The 19,849-nt window shown below is 32.5% G+C and overlaps 1 protein-coding gene across 5 annotated transcripts in view; it reads left to right on the forward strand.

The window, feature by feature from the left end:
• Window positions 1-19,849, forward strand: part of FSTL5 (follistatin like 5) — an 811,548-nt gene that overhangs the window by 671,658 nt on the left and 120,041 nt on the right. For 3 of the 5 annotated variants that reach the window (XM_050791292.1, XM_050791296.1, XM_050791293.1), the window contains one exon: window positions 14,871-14,897. The exons of the other annotated variants lie outside the window; for them this stretch is intronic. In XM_050791292.1, coding sequence (XP_050647249.1) covers window positions 14,871-14,897 — 27 coding nt within the window. The remainder of the gene's footprint in view (window positions 1-14,870; window positions 14,898-19,849) is intronic. 5 annotated transcript variants of the gene reach the window in all.

A 19,849-nucleotide genomic window follows, 5' to 3' on the forward strand; every position in this document is an offset into this window, starting at 1 on the left:
AAAATAATAGAGAAATATCTAAAATACTAGAGAATGCTATTTCACATCCACTATAATACCAAAAGTTAAAAAGTTGCATATTACCAAGACTTGGTGAGATATGAAAACATAGGAATTGTCCTACATTGCCAGCAGTAGTATTCGTTTTACTGCCCTTTGGAAAGCATTTTGGCATTATCCGTTAGAGTTAATTTTGCCTTTGCCTTGAGAGCCGGCAATCTCACACATTAGTCACATTAAATTCCCATACATACAGAAACTGTTTAGGAAGAACCTCCCATGGATTGAATATTTTGCTGTATATTTTTTTTGTATTTGAATTGAATATTTGTATTGAACCAAACTGATTTAATTTCATGCATACACTTTGAAATGGCTATAATTATTTGACTTCTGTAATTCAAATGTGTGTAAAGCTAGTTACCTTACAAAGTAAGTGAATACCAAGGGAGTATTACCCTTGACTTAACTATTTCTTAATTGTACATTAGAAGAGAGTAATTTACATCGTTTGGAAGGTGACTAAGAGTTTTATGGTTAGGAGAATAAAAATTCCACAGAGAACAATGGGTTTGTTCATTTATGCTTTCACCTTTTCAGTATTTCTTGAGGAACAAAGAAACAGGTGGCTAGCATGTGGTCAACACTGAATACATCAATTCTCTATTTTCAGAAATTCTTGAAGTCCTTCTTTCAGAAAGGAAGTTGAGTGCAAGTAGGAGTGAAGGGCAACAATAATACATAGTAGAATAAAATAATTGCTGTTATATGCACATAAGCGAGGCGAGATGAGACTGCAGACACAGAAACAAGTCGTCTCTATTGAGGTAATGAACATTGAGCTGATCTTTGATGGTTGTAGTGACACTTCCATAGCTGGAGATTTAAGAGAATATCAAGCCTAGGAAACATCCAGGACATTTTTTTTTTTTTTCTTTTTTTGAGACAGAGTCTTGTTCTGTTGCCCAGGCTAGAGTGCAGTGGCGTGATCTCGGCTTACGGCAACCTCCCCCTTCCAAGTTCAAGCGATTCTCCTGCCTCAGCCTCCCTAGTAGCTGGTATTACAGGCGTCTGCCTGCCACCACCTCCGGCTAATTTTTGTATTTTTGGCAGAGACGGAGTTTCACCATGTTAGCTAGGATGGTCTCGATCTCCTGACCTCATGATCCACCCATCTTGGCCTCCCAAAGTGCTGGGATTACAGGTTTGAGCCACCATGTCCGGGCCAGGAAATATTAATACATGATGGGTTTGGTTAACTTTGTGTAACATATGATTATAAAAATATTTACAATACTAGACGAGAATGTATTGTGATGTACAATCTGATTAAGCAAGACATTGAAGTGTATGAACGAAAAACAGCCAAATTAGAAAACATATACAAGCTATATTTCTCTGTCAGTGAAAAGAGTCAAACTCTGTAAAATATTTGTAGAGATTTATTCTGATCTAAATATGAGTGACCATGGCCGTGACACAGCCCTCAGGAGGTCAAGAGAACATGTTCCCCGGGTGGTCAGGGTACAGCCAGGTTTTATACATTCTGGGGAGGCATGAGACATCAATCAAACACGTTCAAGAAATACATTGATTTGCTCTAGAAAGGCAGGACAATTCAAAGTCAGGGTGAGGGGGGTTGGTTACCAGGCTATATAGGTAAATTTAAACATTTTCTGGTTGTTGGTTGAGTTTGTCTAAAGACCTGGGATCAATAGAAAGGACTGTCTTGGTTGCGATAAGACGTTTTAGAGACCAAAGTTTTACTATGCAGATGAAGCTTTTAGCTAACAAGCTTCAGAAAGAATAGGATGTAAAATTTTTCTTACCAGACTTAAAGTCTGTGTTGACATTAATGTCAGAGGGTTATAATGAGGCATGTTCCATCCCCATCTCCCATCATGGCCTGAAACAGCCTCTCAGGTTAAATTTTAAGAGTCCTGGCTGAGGAGGAAGTCCATTCAGATGGTTGGGGACCTTCGAATTTTATTTTCGGTTTACCCTTCAAAGGTAAAAGTTATTTTCTACATATTCATTATTTAGTTTTTATCCTGGAGATACTACAATAAGCATTTTTATGCTGGATTTTATTTTTTACATATAGTAAGCATTTGAGTATTTTATTTATTACCAAGGTAGGCTTAATTCAAATTTCAATTCCCAGGAAAGTTTATAAGACAAATTGTCTTGTAGTTTACTATTTAATCTTAAGGGGAAATATGTATTGTGGAAACTCATTACACCATGCTGCTGGAATTCAGTTAATATGGGTTTTCAATTATCTTCCTTTATCCATCTGTTGAATATTATTTTGCACAATAGAATTTCCTAAAAGATAGTGTTACCTGGCTTATCAGCCTATGTGAACTTCCAGGAATAAAAGCAGTGCATTCACAAAATCTTATTTTTCATAGTATATGATTATATCAAAATAAAGACTAAATTATGCCTTAGGCCCTTATGCCTATTAAATTATAAGCATTAAATTGGAGCAAAACTGACACTGGAAAGAACTTATTATAATAGATAGAAGATAATCTGCTGTCCGTTTTTCATGCCTTTGTGGTTCACTGAGCATCCTTTCCTTCCTGCCTATATATACATAAGATTGGTACGGATTTGGCCAGAAAGACAATTTTGGCTACAGAGCCTAACCCGAAAATATTTCATGTAGTACTTTAAAAAAGTAGATGTTCTGCTTGTCAATTTACTTTTAGAACATTATTATCTTACTATACAGTGTTTGATTACTCTCTTATACTTTTTAACACGTGCTTGCTTTATTTTGCTTTTGTATATTAAGCTATTTTAGAAATTAACTTGATTAGAGACATTTATACAAGTGAAATTTTAGTAGATCCAATGTTCTAAAATACTTGGCAATGTCTAGCACAAAATGAGGGCTCCATAAATGTTTCTTCTAGTTATCATTATTGTTATTATTCCAGGTCGATGATTATTAGCTTTAAAATTTTCTCAAGTGTATTAAATAGTGGATAAAACATATTCAAATGGGTAAAAATAATAGCACAATATTCTAGATATAGGACTATTTTAGAAAACATAATAAATGAGATATTTTATGTTTGTATTTAATGTAAAAATATTTTAAACTTCAAATATTTTAGGAATCATTTATACTTTTATTAGCACTATGGCAATCAACCGCTTGACTGTTTATTCTTGTATCTAGGTATTATTTTACAATGTCACATTCACATGAAACATTTCATCCTCAAGTTTGAAAGATTCTCCAAGAGCCTAATATCTATAGTTTTTTTTAATCTGATAATTTTTCTTTGCTGTTTGTCTTGTATAGTAAGTGTGGGAAAGATATGTTTCAAGGAAATGTTAGTAAAAAAATTATATATATATACAATATATATTTTATTAGTTATATATACAAGCAAAATATATTTTTATTAGTAAAATATATATTTTATTAGTAAATATATATACTTAATCAACATTACATAATACAGGAGGAAAAGCCTTTTTATATCCTATTATCAAAGTCTTTCTTGACCACATTTTATTTTCAAGAGTGAGCAGTAATTAAAGTTTACATGTGTGTGGAGTCTCTGTGATATCAGAAGGTGTCAGCTGGAAATGCTCTCACATTTCAGTGCCTACGTTCATTCTTATCACAGCCACAGTTGGCTACACTGCTGCTACTTGGCCTAATTTTCTTGCTATCTCTGTCATTTCTCTGCTGAGCATCTTTGACCCCATTCTCTTTTTCTCTGTGCCAATAACTGCAGCTGCTATCTGTTGCTTGTTCTGCCCTTGTTTCAGTGTTGACAATGGAAGGAAGAACAGCTGGCATCGCTCTGTCTTATTAATATAGTAACCTTATTGTATGGGGGTGGGGACTGAAATGAAGAGGAGAGAGAGGGAAGGTAGGACTAGGAGAGAACAAGCATATTTGTCATATTCCAGTATGTGTTTCTCCATTGTAACAATTTGAGTTAGTGAGACAGCCCTTAGCAGGAGCAATAATGTTTCAAAAAAGAAGACAAGAAATGATAAAATAATGTTGGCACTACCTCCAAATTCATAACCTGTTTTTCTTTGTCCAGGCTTAGATATTGATGTTACTTTTCTATGCTTTAATTTTTCCTTCTAAACTAAAGAGAAAAATTGTGATTCTCAAACTGGTTTACAGGCACTTAAGAATATGAAGAAGACTTAAGGCTTGTGACAGAATAGAGATTTCAAATCAGGTAGCATTATGACCAGAGGATTTAATGTATTAATATTAATATAAGATGCATGTGAGTAATTACAGGAAAAAAAAACACTGTGGATGACTTGAGACATTTTTATAATTTCAATATTTTCCTCTGTCTTTAAAAATATTGAACTGATTTGTAATATTCAAATCACCATGAGTTTCACTTAATTCATCTAGCAAGATAGGTAAATTATACTAACTACAAGCCTATCCATCAAATTTTTTAGGGGAACAGATACTGTAAGTGGTAACACTGAAGAGTTGGGATCAAAACATCTAGAGCTTATTGGGTAATTTTAAGCAGAAGCTGCCATTCCCTCCCTACTAATGCAAGTAAAACAAGGAGATTAATGTTTTTTTGAGTAAGTGCTACTTTCAAAATTAAATCACAGAGAAGGAAAAAATACCCAAGGATAAAAGATTTAGAGACACCCCAGGCTGAAGATGAGTTGGCCAGTGCCAAATACTCTGATTCAACAGGATGACTTAACAAATAAATAAAATAGCAAATTAATTCTACAATTAATCCATCTTCTTGGGATCACCAGGATACATTTTAATTCAAGATCCTAAATTCTGCCATGTTTAAACTTTGTTTATGAAAGAAATTATTGTTCTGTAATTCTTCAATTTTTGATATCAAAATTCTTACTGCATAATGCAGATGTCTGGGTTCCCTATCACAAACTTGTTCAAGAACTAAGATATATTTTAAGTACTTTAAAGAAAACTTCAGTTCTAGGTTAGTTTTTCCTTTGTTCCAAGCACATATAATTAGTTGGTATGGTAGAGTATAGGATGTCTTTACTCCTATATGTCTTCAAAGATAAGCCAATTTAATTGAATTATAAACTATGTATTTACCCAGAATACCTACATAGCAGCATATACAATATCTTTGATGTTTTTTGTTATAATTTATAATTTCCCTCACAAAATATCTAGCAATTTTTATCCTGATAATAAATATTGTTTTAAAGTAGTCAATTTCCTTCAAATATGGGCTATTTTATTTTATATTATAAATACAATTATATTTATATGTTAACCTATATATATAATATATTTCAAATACACTTAAATAAATATTAAACAGTGAGGAGCTCAGAATATGTAGTAGGAATACAATTATTTGAAATAATGTCCTTTAAAAAATTTTTGTGGTATATTACAGCAACTTTAAAGAAAGCTTTAAACCTTTACCATCTTAATTTTTTTCTTGAGCATATGCTAATTAATATCTAAGCAGCCTTCTACTTCTCTAATGATTCTGTTCTCTGCAATGATAAGGAGAGTTCTCATATAGCCCTAACTAAAGGTTAAGGTGTACATTTTTTGCAATGTTTTATTTTCGATACTTTTCTATTAATTTAGCTTTATATGTATGATCATCTTGAGTTCCACCTAGGATATATATGGCTGCATAACCAACATCTATTGAACAACTGATTATGAGCCAGGCACTTAATATATATTATAATCTTTTCATTTTTAAATTGTCTTATCCCTATGGTATATTTTCTAAATGAAGAAGTTAAACCAAAAACGGAAGTTACTTTGCTGGCCACATACTTAAAATGATACAGTATGAGTGAGTCAGAAGGCAACATTTCTTCCCTATTTTTCCGCAGCTAATTACCCACTGTTCTTTTATTATGTCACTGTTTATCATTTATTATGTAAAAAAACACACTCATTTGTGTGAATAATGATCAAAATCAAGTCACTTTCTGACAGTGGTAGGCTTAGTATGTATATATAATGAGAAGCTTAGGTGTTGCCAATCTGGCTAGCAGGATGTTAGCTAGAAAAGTTGTTTTGAAGGTTATGTTTTCTTATTAGCAATTTCTTACTCTAAGACTATGGTGTCCAAGATTAACTAGTTACCATCATCTCCTGCAATACACACCCTCGCAATCTCTTCCCACATTGAAACAGTAAATGTCTCTATCATACATAAAGCAGGATGGAGGTGAAGGTGACTTTCTTCTGACACCAGGTTATAAAGGGCATGATGGCCTCTGCCTCAATGTTTTGAATCACACATTCTGGGAGAAACCCATTGACAGAATGTGAGGACACTTAAGCAGCCTTGGGCAGAAGCCCAGGGAGTAAAAAACTGAGGCCTCCTGCTAACCACCAGCACCAAATTGCCAGTCACATAAATGAGCCCCTAAGAAGTGGATCTTCCAGCCGAAGACAAGCCTTCAGATGAATGTAACCTCATGAAATACACTGAGCAAGAACCCTCCCAGCCAAACTATATTTGCGAAGACCATAAATGTTTATTGTTGTTTTAAGCCACTAAGTTTGAGACAATTTGTTACATACTATGATGTAACCACTGCATACTTTCTGTTTGCTTGGTTTGTCATTGGAAGGAAGGAAAGATGGATGCTGTTTTTATTTGTTTATTTCTGTGGTGGCTTTAGTCTTTTGACCTAACAACAATTCTTACCTTGTCGTGGATTCAATGAGACTAATTTGATTGTCAGGAGTAGACTTATATTGTTTGATTAAGTAATGGATTATTTGAAAACTGAGGTGAACTTGAAACCGGCAGTGTGAAGCAGTCAGAGATGCATCCACATTCAGAACACGGAAACCTGCATTCCGTAGACAGCTTCTGACTTTTCTTGCCTCTCTCCTGGGTTGCGTGGACTCTTCTTCCGTGTCATACCTTCTTGAGTCACAAGTTATCATAGTCCTGACTATACCACGCTATCGTGCCTGTTGCTATGCATTCTTAATGCTCCTGTTCCCTCTGATCTCTGCTTTTCAGGTGTCATTTCTTGATTCCAGTTACCTCCCCCAAAAATCTGATTATCGCATCTCATCACTTTTTCAAAATTAAGGCCACAGTTTTCTGGCTAATTTCTGTATTGCATACCCTAATGCAAGCCAGGCACTACAGCCTAATCAGCTTATGTTAAGACATTAGGTTAAAACCCTGTGTGGTCGCAGGGGGAAACCATCTTCAATTAATTTCCAAAGAATGACAGGTTCATTTGAAAGTGGCTTTGAATTTGGCATATGACAGGCAATGTACTTGACATATCAAATGTTGTTTCTAGCCTAAAAATAGCATAGTTTAAATGTCTTAGTTCATTCTCCATATGTATATTCAAAGAAATTTCAACTACCATAGCAGTATCCATACGTTTTTACAGATTACATTTTATCCAAATTTTTCTTTAAAGGTTGCCCTTTTTTATTTGCCTGCTGAAGTTAAGTCAGTTTCTTAAATCCAAAAAGAAAGCAGTCAATAAAACGTCTACTTTAAATGTTATCATTATATAAATTCACTTTATCAAAAAATGATTTGCAATGGTGAAAACCTGAAACTTTCAGACAAGGAGAAGCACAAGCAAAAAAAAAAAAAATATATATATATATATATATATTTAATATAAAATTCAGATGATTTGCACATGAATAGCCAAGAAAAGTAGCTCTGCATAGTACAGCATGCCGTTATGTAGGTAACTACCTTATTGCTGTTGCTTATATAACATCATTCAGCTCTCCACATACATTTCTTTACAGTGAAAGCATATTTAATATGAGATCTATCACTTTGAAAGTAAGTGTAAGATTCTAACATAGAAAATAAGGCAATTTGCTAAAAAGCACTAATAAAGATTTCAGTCACTCCTGTCAGCCATCTATTCCACTGAGCCACATTTTCATTATAAGGTGTATATTATCTTCAAAAAAAACTTTACATTTCAGTTATGTAGTGAATACATATTAAATTAAGTGGTTTATAACTTTGACGGTTTTATTGTTCAATTATGAATAAAAGATACCAAAGCAGATAATTTTTATTGTATATTGAGTACATTAGTTGTTTCACAGAGCTCCATGTGTGAAAGGAAAGGTTCTTTAGTCCAAAGTCTTGGTTCCAGACAAACTAACTATAGTGTAAAAACTAAGCTGGGTCGACCAGGCATGGTAGCTCATGCCTGTAATCCCAACAATTTGGGAAGCTGAGGCAGGCAGATTACCTGAGGTCAAGAGTTCGAGACCAGTCTGGCCAACATGGAGAAGCCCCATCTCTATGAAAAATATAAAAATTAGCCAGGTGTGGTGGCACACACCGGTAATCCCAGCTACTCAAGAGGCTGAGGCACAAGAATCACTTGAACCTGGAAAGTGGAGGTTGCATTGAGCAGAGATCACGTCACTATACTCCAGCCTGGGCAACAGAGCGTGGGCCTTAAAAGGTGACTGGAGAGAAAACTAGGTGGAGATTTCTGGTAAGGATATCCCTTAAAATAAAGAGATTCAAAAAGTCTTGATGTTTGGAATGTGAATTGAAGATGACAAGGACATATCATGGAAGCCCCTATGTGCTATCCTAAGGACATTGAGGAAAAAAACAAGTGTAGGAGTGTGTGTGTGTGCGTGTGTATGTATGTATATATTTACATATAATAAATTCACTATACATATATACTTAGTGTGTGTATCTATAATTTATTATATGTAAGTATATATAATTTATTATATGTAAATATATTTATATATGTGTAAATATATATAATAAATTACATATAATAAATTCACTATACATATATACTTTGTGTGTGTATAAATACACACACATACTAAGGACATAGATAAAAATACGTAAATATATATATTTACATATAATAAATTCACACACATATATATATCACAGTAGTGGCATATTTAAGCCTGAATTTATTATATGTAGCTGTTTTTATTGTCTAAAGGATAAATTAATGTGGTGAAACAAAGCCATTCCAATATATAAGCAGCTGTTAAAAATGTAAAATGTATGTATGGCAACACCCTAATAGAAACAAGGAGCTGAGGAGATAAGCAGAAGGTAAAAGTTTTCTCCAAATATTTCCAAATATATTCAATATCACTGATAACCAAACTAATATATATTTACAAATGTAATATATAATACATTATGATTTTAATTTATATATATAACACATATATATATTCACATTTAGTAAACTTGTTCACACGGTCATGCACACACACACATGCATACAATAATAGTTCACCTGAAGTGTTCGAAATGAATAACTTCACAGATTGCTAGTGATGCTGGTAACAATCTTTTGGAAATCAACCTGACGTATATCAAATGTTTTAAAGGTTCTCATACCACTTGCAGGGACATGTACTACTGGAAATAACTACTTAGTGGGATGGTCATCACAGTAATCACATACACACACACACGCGCGCGCGCACACACACACACACACACACACACCTGTATGACTGATAAATGTCAATGATATTTATTGAGCTTCTATTACTTATGCTAGCCTCTGATATTGGTACTAGGTTAGAATTAATAAAGAAGTAAATCATAATATGTTTAAAAAGCAGAAATTCATATGATGAAACTATTTAAAACCATGTATAAAGGCTGGATTAGGCATGTTATAACAAATGAATAAAAGGCATGGAAAATTATATTTATATATCATATATTTATATATTTTATCACATACATTTCCATATATGTAGGCATTTATATGAAAATCAGAAAAATAATGAAAAGACATGAAAAAATGCATTATATGCTTGTAATCCTAGCACTCTGGGAGGCCAAGGTGGGTGGATCACCTCAGGTCAGGAGTTTGAGACCAGCCTGAACAACATGGTGAAATCCCATCTCTACTAAAAATACAAAAAAAAAAAAGAAAAAGAAAAAGAAAAAAAAGCTGGATGTGGTGGCGGGAGCCTGTAATCCCAGCTTCGAGAGGCTGAGGTAGGAGAATCTCTTGAACCCAGTGCGTGGAGATGGCAGTGAGCTGAGATCTCGCCATTCCACTCCAGCCTGGGCAAAAAACAACCAACTCCCAAGCAAACAAAGAGAGAATGTATTATTATACCAGGGCAATTAAATTTGAGGTATTTTTAAATTTAATACACGTTCTAACTTTGTATATAAAATGGAATATGTTTTAAAAAGACAATAACAATATATATGATTTTTAAGTTAACTAATTGCAGAATACATTTTATCTACACAGTATTTGTTACCTCCATCTAGGAATAGTTTATATTCCCATCTAGCTTATTTTTAGTGGCTGTTACATTTAATTTTCTACAATTTCTATATTCTAGTAAACCATCAATATATTATGCTTTTAAGCTATTGTAAACAAAATTTTATTTTGCGTCTTATTCTTACAGAAGAAAAATATAGAAATTGGATATTTATCTTGTATCTTGCTAAATAATAGATCTTATGAACTTCATTTGTACTTTTACTTTAATCTTTTGTGACTCATTTTGACTTCAAATTTTGATTGTCTTCTATTTATACTATCTATACAATTTATATTTGTTTCTTAGATTAATGAATTGCTCAACCCATGAAAAATTCATTTTAAATAATCATAATTCAATATTTTGATTCTCCATTTAGTAATTTATCTATTTTTAAAAATTCACTTTTAAAGATTTAGGGAGTACAAGTGCAGTTTTGTTACATGGATCTATTGCCTAGTGGTGAAGTCTAGACTTTTAGTGTAATTGTAACCTGAATAGTAAACATTGTACCCAATATGTCACCTTTTATTCCTTGCCCATTTCCAACCCTACCACTAATGTCTATTATTTATTTTTTATGTCCATGTGTACTCATTTTCTAGCTCTCACTTGTAAGTGAGAATATTCAATATTTGAATTTCTGTTTCTGGGTTATTTCATTTAGGATACTGGCCTGTGGTTCCATCCACGTTACTGCAAAAGACAAGATTTCATTTCCTTTTATGACTGAGTAGTATTCCATGGTGTGTGTGTGTGTGTGTGTGTGTGTGTAATACATTCTTTATCCAATCATCCATTGATGATCACTTATTTATTATTCTGGCATATGTTAGTTTTTTATTAATTTATTTATTAATTTAAATTTGTTATTTAAATTAATAAAAAACTCTATTCTTAGTTCATTAGTTTACTAAGAGAATTTATATTATACTTAGTAATATGCTATGTATTTTATCAGATTGCATTTTTATTTGGTTAAATTATATTGACAGTCCTTAACTGACAAACTAATATGATGTATTAAATTAATCTCTTTTTGTTAAAATTTTAAGTTCAGGGGTACATATTCAGATTTGTTACATAGGTAAATGTGTGTCATGGGGGTTTGTTGTACAGATTACTTCATCATCCAGGTATTAATCTAGTGCCCATGAGTTACTTTTCTTTATATTCTCCCTCCTCCTATCCACCATACTCCAGTAGGCCTCAGTGTATTCTCTTTTATGTCTCCATGTGTTCTCACCATTTAACTCCCACTTATAAGTGAGAACATGTGGTATTTCTTTTTCTGTTCCTGCATTAGTTTGCTAAGGATAATGGCCTCCAGCTCCATTCAAGTTCCTGCAAAGGACATGATTCCATTATTTTTGATGGCTGCATAGTATTCCATGGTATACATATTCCACATTTTCTTTACCCAATCTACCATTGATGGGCATTTAGGTTGATTCCATATCTTTGCTATTGCGAATAGTGCTGCAATGAATATATGTGAGCATGTGTCTTTATAATGGAATGGTTTATATACATTTATATACATTTGGGTATATACTCAGTAATGGGATTGCGGTGTCAAACAGTTTTTCTTTTTTTTAGGTCTTTGAGGAATCACCCTGGTATTAAGCCAAATACCCATTAGTTATTTTTCCTGACCCTCTCCCTACTCCCCCCGACCCATCAAAAGGCCCTCTTTCTCCTCCTCCTCCTCTTCCTGTCTCTCTCTCTCTGTCTGTCTGTCTTGTTTGGTCAGTAGTGCTTCAGTTCAGTCCATGCATTATCCTTTTTCTAACACTCTTTGGGCCCACATCGTTAATTTTCTTTTTTTGTTATGTTTTATATAAATTGTGGTTATATTTGGTTTTTAAAAATATTCAATTTATTGATGAATTTTGTGGGTTTGAAGATTTGTATATTTGCATGTTTACTTTGTTGTCTGAAAATGCAGAAACAATCTCTGCTTACTGGAACATATTTGCAGAGTAGAGCCAGGCTTTTTGTTTTGTGGTTTCCTTTGTGGCCACCCTTGTAGATCTGTCAATAAAACTGGCAAATGCTTTCTGTTTGTGTAGTAAAACAATCATTGTAAATACCGTAATTCAATCTTGATAATTGTATTTTTGAAACTTTGTCTTTATTTTTCTTCATTTTTCAAATACTGAGAGTGATATGTTAAAGAAACAGCATGATTGTGGATGTATTTATTTTACATCCAACCTTAACAGTTTCTGTCTCCTATTTTCATACTATGTTTCAGCTTATGTAATTTTAAATTCAGTATGTAGGGCCTTGAATTTTATCTTATCTGATATTAGTATTACAAAGTCTGTATTTTTTGGTATTTATTCCTAAATGACTGCCAATCTTAAAAATGTCTCTGTCCTTAGTTCTAATGTCCTTACTCCTTTAAAATAATGATGCTTTGATATGCCACTAGAATTTTTCACATGCTTTTTTTTTCTATCTGGAAATTGAATCATACCCTTCACTTAGTTTATTCTTACTTATTTCTTAGACTTCACCTTGATCATAATTAGAGAAGTTCGCCCTGTTTAACAATGTCTAATCCACCCAACAAATGCATTCACATTACTATGTTTTTCTCTTCTATAACACACTAAATTCATAACTTTGAATTTTTTTCTGTCATCATTTGATTACTTTTTGTCTGCCCGATTAGAATATAGGCTCTATGGGCACAGAGATTGCCTGTTCTAACCTGTGTATGGTAGTGCTGAATGCATCTAACACATGCTAGGTACTCAATTGGTACTAAGTGAGTGGAGGGAGAATAAGGAAATACATGCTTTGTTGTTTTTTTATAGGCCAGAGAAAGAAGTATAAGACTAATCATAGTTCAACCTTTCCTAAAACTACAAAAAAGTCCATTTCTTTTGCATTGTGTGTGAAGACTTACTTGATTTTATCATGAATAAATTATCCAGCTTTATCTTTTTAAACCAGTCTTACACGCCAAATATACCAAATTATTTGACACGTTCTCTCAATATGTTCTGATGTTTCTGGTTGATATACCTTGAACATATTTTCTTTTCGTCATGTGTGGAATAACCTCTCTAGCCCCCTACACCACACAGCACTCTTGAAAGCTTTGGTAATATTACATTTCTTGTGCATCCGCATCTCAATGAAACTGTCCCTCCAGTATCCAACCTCTTTTCATAGATGATCATTCTGTCTTGTCTACATTTGCTGAATTTGAAATTTGCTTCTTCCCCCTCATTTATTACATGTTTATTTCTATTTTCATGGTTCTCTTTCCTCCTGTGTCTATAACCTCTCCTTGAGAATAGGATTTGTCCTTTTATCATTTTATAACATATTTAGTTGACAAAGATTGAATATGTTTAAGATGAAAAGATGATGTATATATTATGTAATGATTATCACAATTAACACATCCATCACCACCCACATTGTACATTACATGTTCAGAACTTATTCATCTCATAATTGAAAGTTATACTTTTTTCTTATTTGTTCAAAGTGCACTGCAGGCATAAGAACAACAGCACAAAATGTGCTACAGGAATGCACACATCATGTATTTAAGTTTGAATAAATGCCATTAAGGAATTAAAAAACTAAAAATTGTAAATGTTTACCATTAATAATTAATTTTTTTAAGAAATATAGCAGATGCTGAAAACTGCATGACTCGGGCCTTAAGCCTAAGTGAGGAGTGCTAGGCTTCATTCTTGGCTCTGAAACATACACATGTGGGTTCAGTTGAAAAAAAAAAAAAGTCATTAAGTTTTAATACGGTCAAACTGCTGGAAGTAATTGCTGTGTATGGGATTTTCTATTAGTTACACTTTTATGATTTTGCTTTAAGAACTTATAGTGTTATTGTAACTTTGAATTATTAAAGAGGCAGGCATCTCCTTCAGAATAATTTCAATTGAATTTTTTTCTTAATTTCTATCTTAATATATTAGCTCTTTACTGATTAAGTCGCTATATAATATTTTTAAAACCTGTTGTTCAAGAACAATTCAATATGTACTGAAAGAAGCAAAGTATACTTAGATCTATTTCTGTCTGTTTTAAAACAGTAAAAATACATACTCCTTAAAAATAGTCCAATTTGGTGTTCAAGATCTTGGATTTACAAGAACTCTTCTTGTTCAGGAATATTTCATATTATGTAAAAATATTATATATTGTGATTATTGCAAGATTTAAGAGTATAACTTTTTCTATTAGTAGCTTAAACTGTCAGTCTAATAGTTTTAACTACCAAAACTTGCTCTAAAAATACATTTCAATTAAACTAACTTAAGCTTCCTGTTTTTTTTTAATGCAGAGTAAAATGTTCTTTGTTTATTAACAAAATCTGTATTCCAAATAAGAATTGTCTATATCAAAAAATGTACAAAGCATTATTAGTTAATTCCAACATGCTATTGTTTTGTTAATTTAAAGTAGCTCACTGAGTTAACTTCACTATGTTTATATACACATTCTATCATAGATACTTTGACCTCTTTAATAATATTTATATTACTATATAGCAAAAGCTCTCTTTACTCATTTTTCTTTTTCTTTTTCTTTCAACATGCTGCAGTAGCTAACATATTATGGAGAGAAGAAGGTACTAAGTTGAATTATTTTTACGTTGTTGTGACAATTTTGCTTGATTATTATTAGATTTGTTGATTATCTTTTGTATCATTAATTACCTTTTTTATTTTGATTCAATATTTCAGTTAATGGTATTTCAATATTCTTGTGTAAGCCTGCTACCATTACACATTTATCACTTCTCATCAGCTTGATTAATTACGGATACATAACCAGAAAGTTTCATTGTGATATATTGAAATGCTTTAAGAGTATAAAATTACATCAAAGAAATAAAAACAATCTCAGTTAAACATAATTTACATAATAAACTCTGATTAACATAGAGTAAGAATATTTATAAAAACTGTGCCTTATCAAGGGAATATAATAAATTATATTAAAATCTGGGTTACATTTGAAGGGCCTGGATTCAAATGTAGTCTCTCAAGTTTACAAACAATAGGGCAAGTTACCCTGCACAATCTTCTTATCACAAAAAGGAGTATAGTAGTTGTTAATACTCAGTAGGGTTGTTATCAGTTCTTTAGTTATTATCAGCACTCAATAAACAGTATCCATTTTCATATATTATTGCAATTGTTATTGGTTTTCTTCATCTAGTCACAAAGGCTGGGAAGAATGCGTTTGCCCAGGTACTTAAATAGTCCATCAATTGTGGTTAAATGAAATTAAGAGAAAAATGTCTAAAAGTCATCATTACACTCCTGGTGAGCAATGGCCAAAAATTGTCTTCACAACCCACCTTAGACAAAATTTCTCTTCCCTGATTATAGCTTCCTGTAGGAACCCAAGTCACTGTACCCTGTGAAAGTCAGTCTCAAAGCCTCAAGTAATTCTGGAATTTAGCCATCTCAATTCTGTACTCAAGGATGAAGCAGTCCACTTACTTTCTTTTTTCTCTCTTAGAACTTGTTGCTCCTTAAATATTTTGCATGAGCTCCATTAAAACCTGGGTTTATTAAAGAAGTTCCAGTGTAACTATACCCTCCATTTTTATTCCACTTCAAATATTTCAACTTTAAATATAATAATTCAGTCGTTAATGAAAGTAGTCTTGACGTATCAATACTTACTTATTTATATATTTATTTATTTGAGATGGAGTTTCACTCTTGTTGCCCAGGCTGGAGTTCAATGGTGCGATCCCGGCTCACTGCAACCTCCGCCTCCAGGGTTCAAGCAGTTCTCCTGCCTTAGCCTCCCGAGTAGCTGGGGTTACAGGGCCCGCCACCATGCCTGGCTAATTTTTGTGTTTTTAGTAGAGACAGGGTTTCACCATGTTGACAAGGCTGGTCACGAACTCCTGACCTCAGGTGATCTGCCCTCCTCAGCCTCCCAAAGTGCTGGGATTACAAGCGTGATAATATCTATTAAACACATTTAATTATATTGTCTTCCCTCTGGGCAAGAGTTCTCTGAGCATTTTAAAAATTGATTTTATTTTATCATTGTAATGGAAGGAATAACACCTAACGAGTCAGAGACCAAATACTACAGATCTGGCTCTGATGGTTAATTGCTGGGAAAATTTGGATGAGTTATTTTACCTTGCTGAGTCAGATGCTTCCAATACAATATTTGAAATAGAGTTGGCACTCACCTCACAAATCTGTGCTATGTAAATCAATTTAAAGTATATGGAACAACTTTTTCTTATGTATTAACTTCGATAACCACCATGAACATTATTAGTTTGTAGTAATTTTTAATACATAATAACAACACTCCAAGCCACCCTCAAAAGTATAGAATAGAAGCTTCCAAATTAATTAAAATCATGATGAAATTCATTATATAAAACCACATTATTTTCTCTCTAAAAAGGTATTCTATTAGTTTTTGGAAATTTATACCCTCAGTAATTATTCTCCATCAAGAATAATGTTCTTATGAGTCACTGTTTCATTTGACACATAAAATGTGCTTGACAAAAATAGATATATGGTATATTTTGCAGATACTTGAAGTCACATAAAACAAGTGTGTGTCTTTGGGTAAATTATTAAAGTCTTTTTTTCTATATACAGTTATCATAAGAGTACTTGTTTCTTGTAATAGGAAGCATTTTAAAAATAGATCAAAGAAGACAGCATATTTGATTTTGATTCATAGACATCTGTAAGTTATTTTATAATGCCGCAATTATTGTCAAGGCATTACAATAAAAATGATTGCATGTACTAATAGTAATAATGGTGACCAGAGAAAATAGACTGGCTTGAGGAATCATGGAACCCCATCATTGGGTATAAGTATCTCATACAAATAATTAAAATTATAGGTAACTAAATTTTCTAAGAAAATTCTCTCCATTTTTATAATTTAGAATAAAACAAATATGAACTACATATTTCTGAGATACACTTTTATTTTCATTCTAGCAGTGTTTTATATTTATATATTTACCTCTTTATCATAGCGAAGAAAAATCTATCTCAGAGAGAACAAATTATAGAACCATAGAATGTAAGTCGTTTGGGGCCAATAATGGAAAGAGTTGAAATGATCGTTTCTCCCATAATGCCATTTAACTCATCTATAAATGGTAAACCTATGTTATTTTTACATTAATAATTATAAAATTATTTTTTAAAACATGAGCATCAGAATCTAGTGAAGAGTTTGTAATCTAAATAAATTTAACTGCATTTAATACGCATTGTCTTACCAATCTCGTCAATATATAATCTTGGAACGCAATGTCCTCTACATCTCTGGGTTCCACTTTCAGCTTTTCTACTCATCTTTATGTTTTACAGGAGTATAAAATGACAATATTAATAGAGGAAATATCTCACTTACTTGTTAACAAATGTTTTAAAGAGCATATTAAATTAAAACACTTTGAAAACATTGGAAATTCATAGATGAATAAGATCTAATATCTGCTCTAAAGAAACTTTCAATCTAGAAGGTTCAAGCGTGAACCATTCTTACCGAAAAGTAGTTTTACTATATATTAAATAATAGATATAATACATATAAATATATATGCATTAATATGTATTTTACATACACATTACAATATTCAGTGTGATTGGTTTTCATTTTCAGTATATTTATGATATTTATAATTAAATATAATTTAATAAAGTATTTTCTAATGTTTATTTTGTGGGTAATTAGTTTATGTTATGAGGTCTAAGTTTATAATATATGTTTTGGATCATATAGGCACTGAATGACACTAATTTAAATTATTTGATTCATTGAAGGATTTAATAAATTTTACATATGCTAGTTTCAATCTCCAAAGAGAGGTTTGGGATGAGTCAGTATATAACATGGAATTTTTAAAATTTATTAGCACATGAATTACTTTGATGAATATCCCCAGGATCAATATTGAGTAGAATACAACATACTTTGGGAAACACCGGCTTCATATATTTGAATAACTTAAAGGCAGAAAAAAAGTTTCATATTCAGGAAAATTGCCTTTTTATTCTTTATAAATATTTATGTATCTATTCACACAAAAATATGTTATAGAAACATTTAAAATAAATCACTATTTAGTTGGGCTAACACTGAACCAAAAAAAATACAAATAGAAATGGAGTGAAATTGTACACCAAAGTTAATACATTACATTACACTTCATGATTAGTTTCATAATCTGTAATACAAGGTTTCCAGTGTCATCCAGTTGGGGGAAAACAGATTTAAAAACAGGCCAGCTTAGCCTCTTCAGCCTAAAATTATTTTAAAATTTCATTACCCACAAAAAATTTCATTACCACACTGCCAGGGAGGTTGGGAAATACAGAAGAATATATGGCTACTAAGTGTGGTTCAAAAACCTCTGGTATAACTATTTTTTTACAGAAAAAAAATAGAAGACTACAAACTGGGTTCAGTGTATACTGCTTGGGAGATGGGTGCACCAAAATCTCACAAATCACCACTAAAGAACTTACTCATGTAACCAAATACCACCTGTTCCACAAAAACCTGTGGAACTAAAACAAATAAAACAATTACTACCTCAAAATAATACTGAAATAATATTTAAAATCAAAAAGGTCAAAATGTGGTGGCTGATACCTTTAATCCTAGCAATTTCGGAGGCCGAAGAGGGAAGATTGCTTGAGGCCAGGAGTTTGAGAATAGCCTAGGCAACATAGCAAAAACCTGTCTCTACAAAAAATTAAAAAAAAAAAAATTAGCCGGGCTTGATGGCTCATGCCTGTAATCACAGCTACTCAGAAGACTGAGGTGGGAGGATCTCCTGAGCTCTGGAGCTTAAGGCTGCAGTGATCACTCCACTGCCCTCTATGCCACCCACACCACTGTCCAGATTGAGTGACAGAGCAATATCCTGTCTCAAAAATAACAGAGCCTACAAAAGTAATAATATAAAATAAATAAAAAGAAAAATACTTTTTGCAGAATAAGTCTTCTGAATACATGAGATTTAGTCATAGCATTTGGGTGGAGGGGAAGACTATGCTTTCTAATGGCTAGTACATGATGCCAGTTAAATTAAATCACAATCAATCAGTTGTTATTTCCACTGGCCATTTCACTAACCTGTCTGCTAAAAACTTAAGTCAATCTAAGCTTTCTAAATCATTTTACAATTTTTAAATAAAAAATGTGATCTTGCAAGAGGTATCCATTAGCAGCGATATCTATACATGTGCACATGTACATACAGGCATATGATGACATTGGCTTAAATTATATACATGCATGTGTGATACACATGGTGTGCATAGATATAATTATGTATGATTGCAACCAATGCCATTTATAATGCAAACAAATATTCTATTATATTATAACATTTGCCCTGCTAATTAGTGTGTGAAGTTAATAATGAAGATGTCCATTCAGTTTTTTTCAGTACACCTTTAGAAGTTAAGGAGATTGTATATTTACTCAAAAGGACTGGTTTTATATAATATCACTCTGGCCAATATACATAGTGGTCAGATGGTGCCCACTTCCTGGATT

The sequence above is a fragment of the Macaca thibetana genome, chromosome 5, assembly GCF_024542745.1.
Source record: "Macaca thibetana thibetana isolate TM-01 chromosome 5, ASM2454274v1, whole genome shotgun sequence".
In the NCBI taxonomy this organism is placed as follows: domain Eukaryota; kingdom Metazoa; phylum Chordata; class Mammalia; order Primates; family Cercopithecidae; genus Macaca; species Macaca thibetana.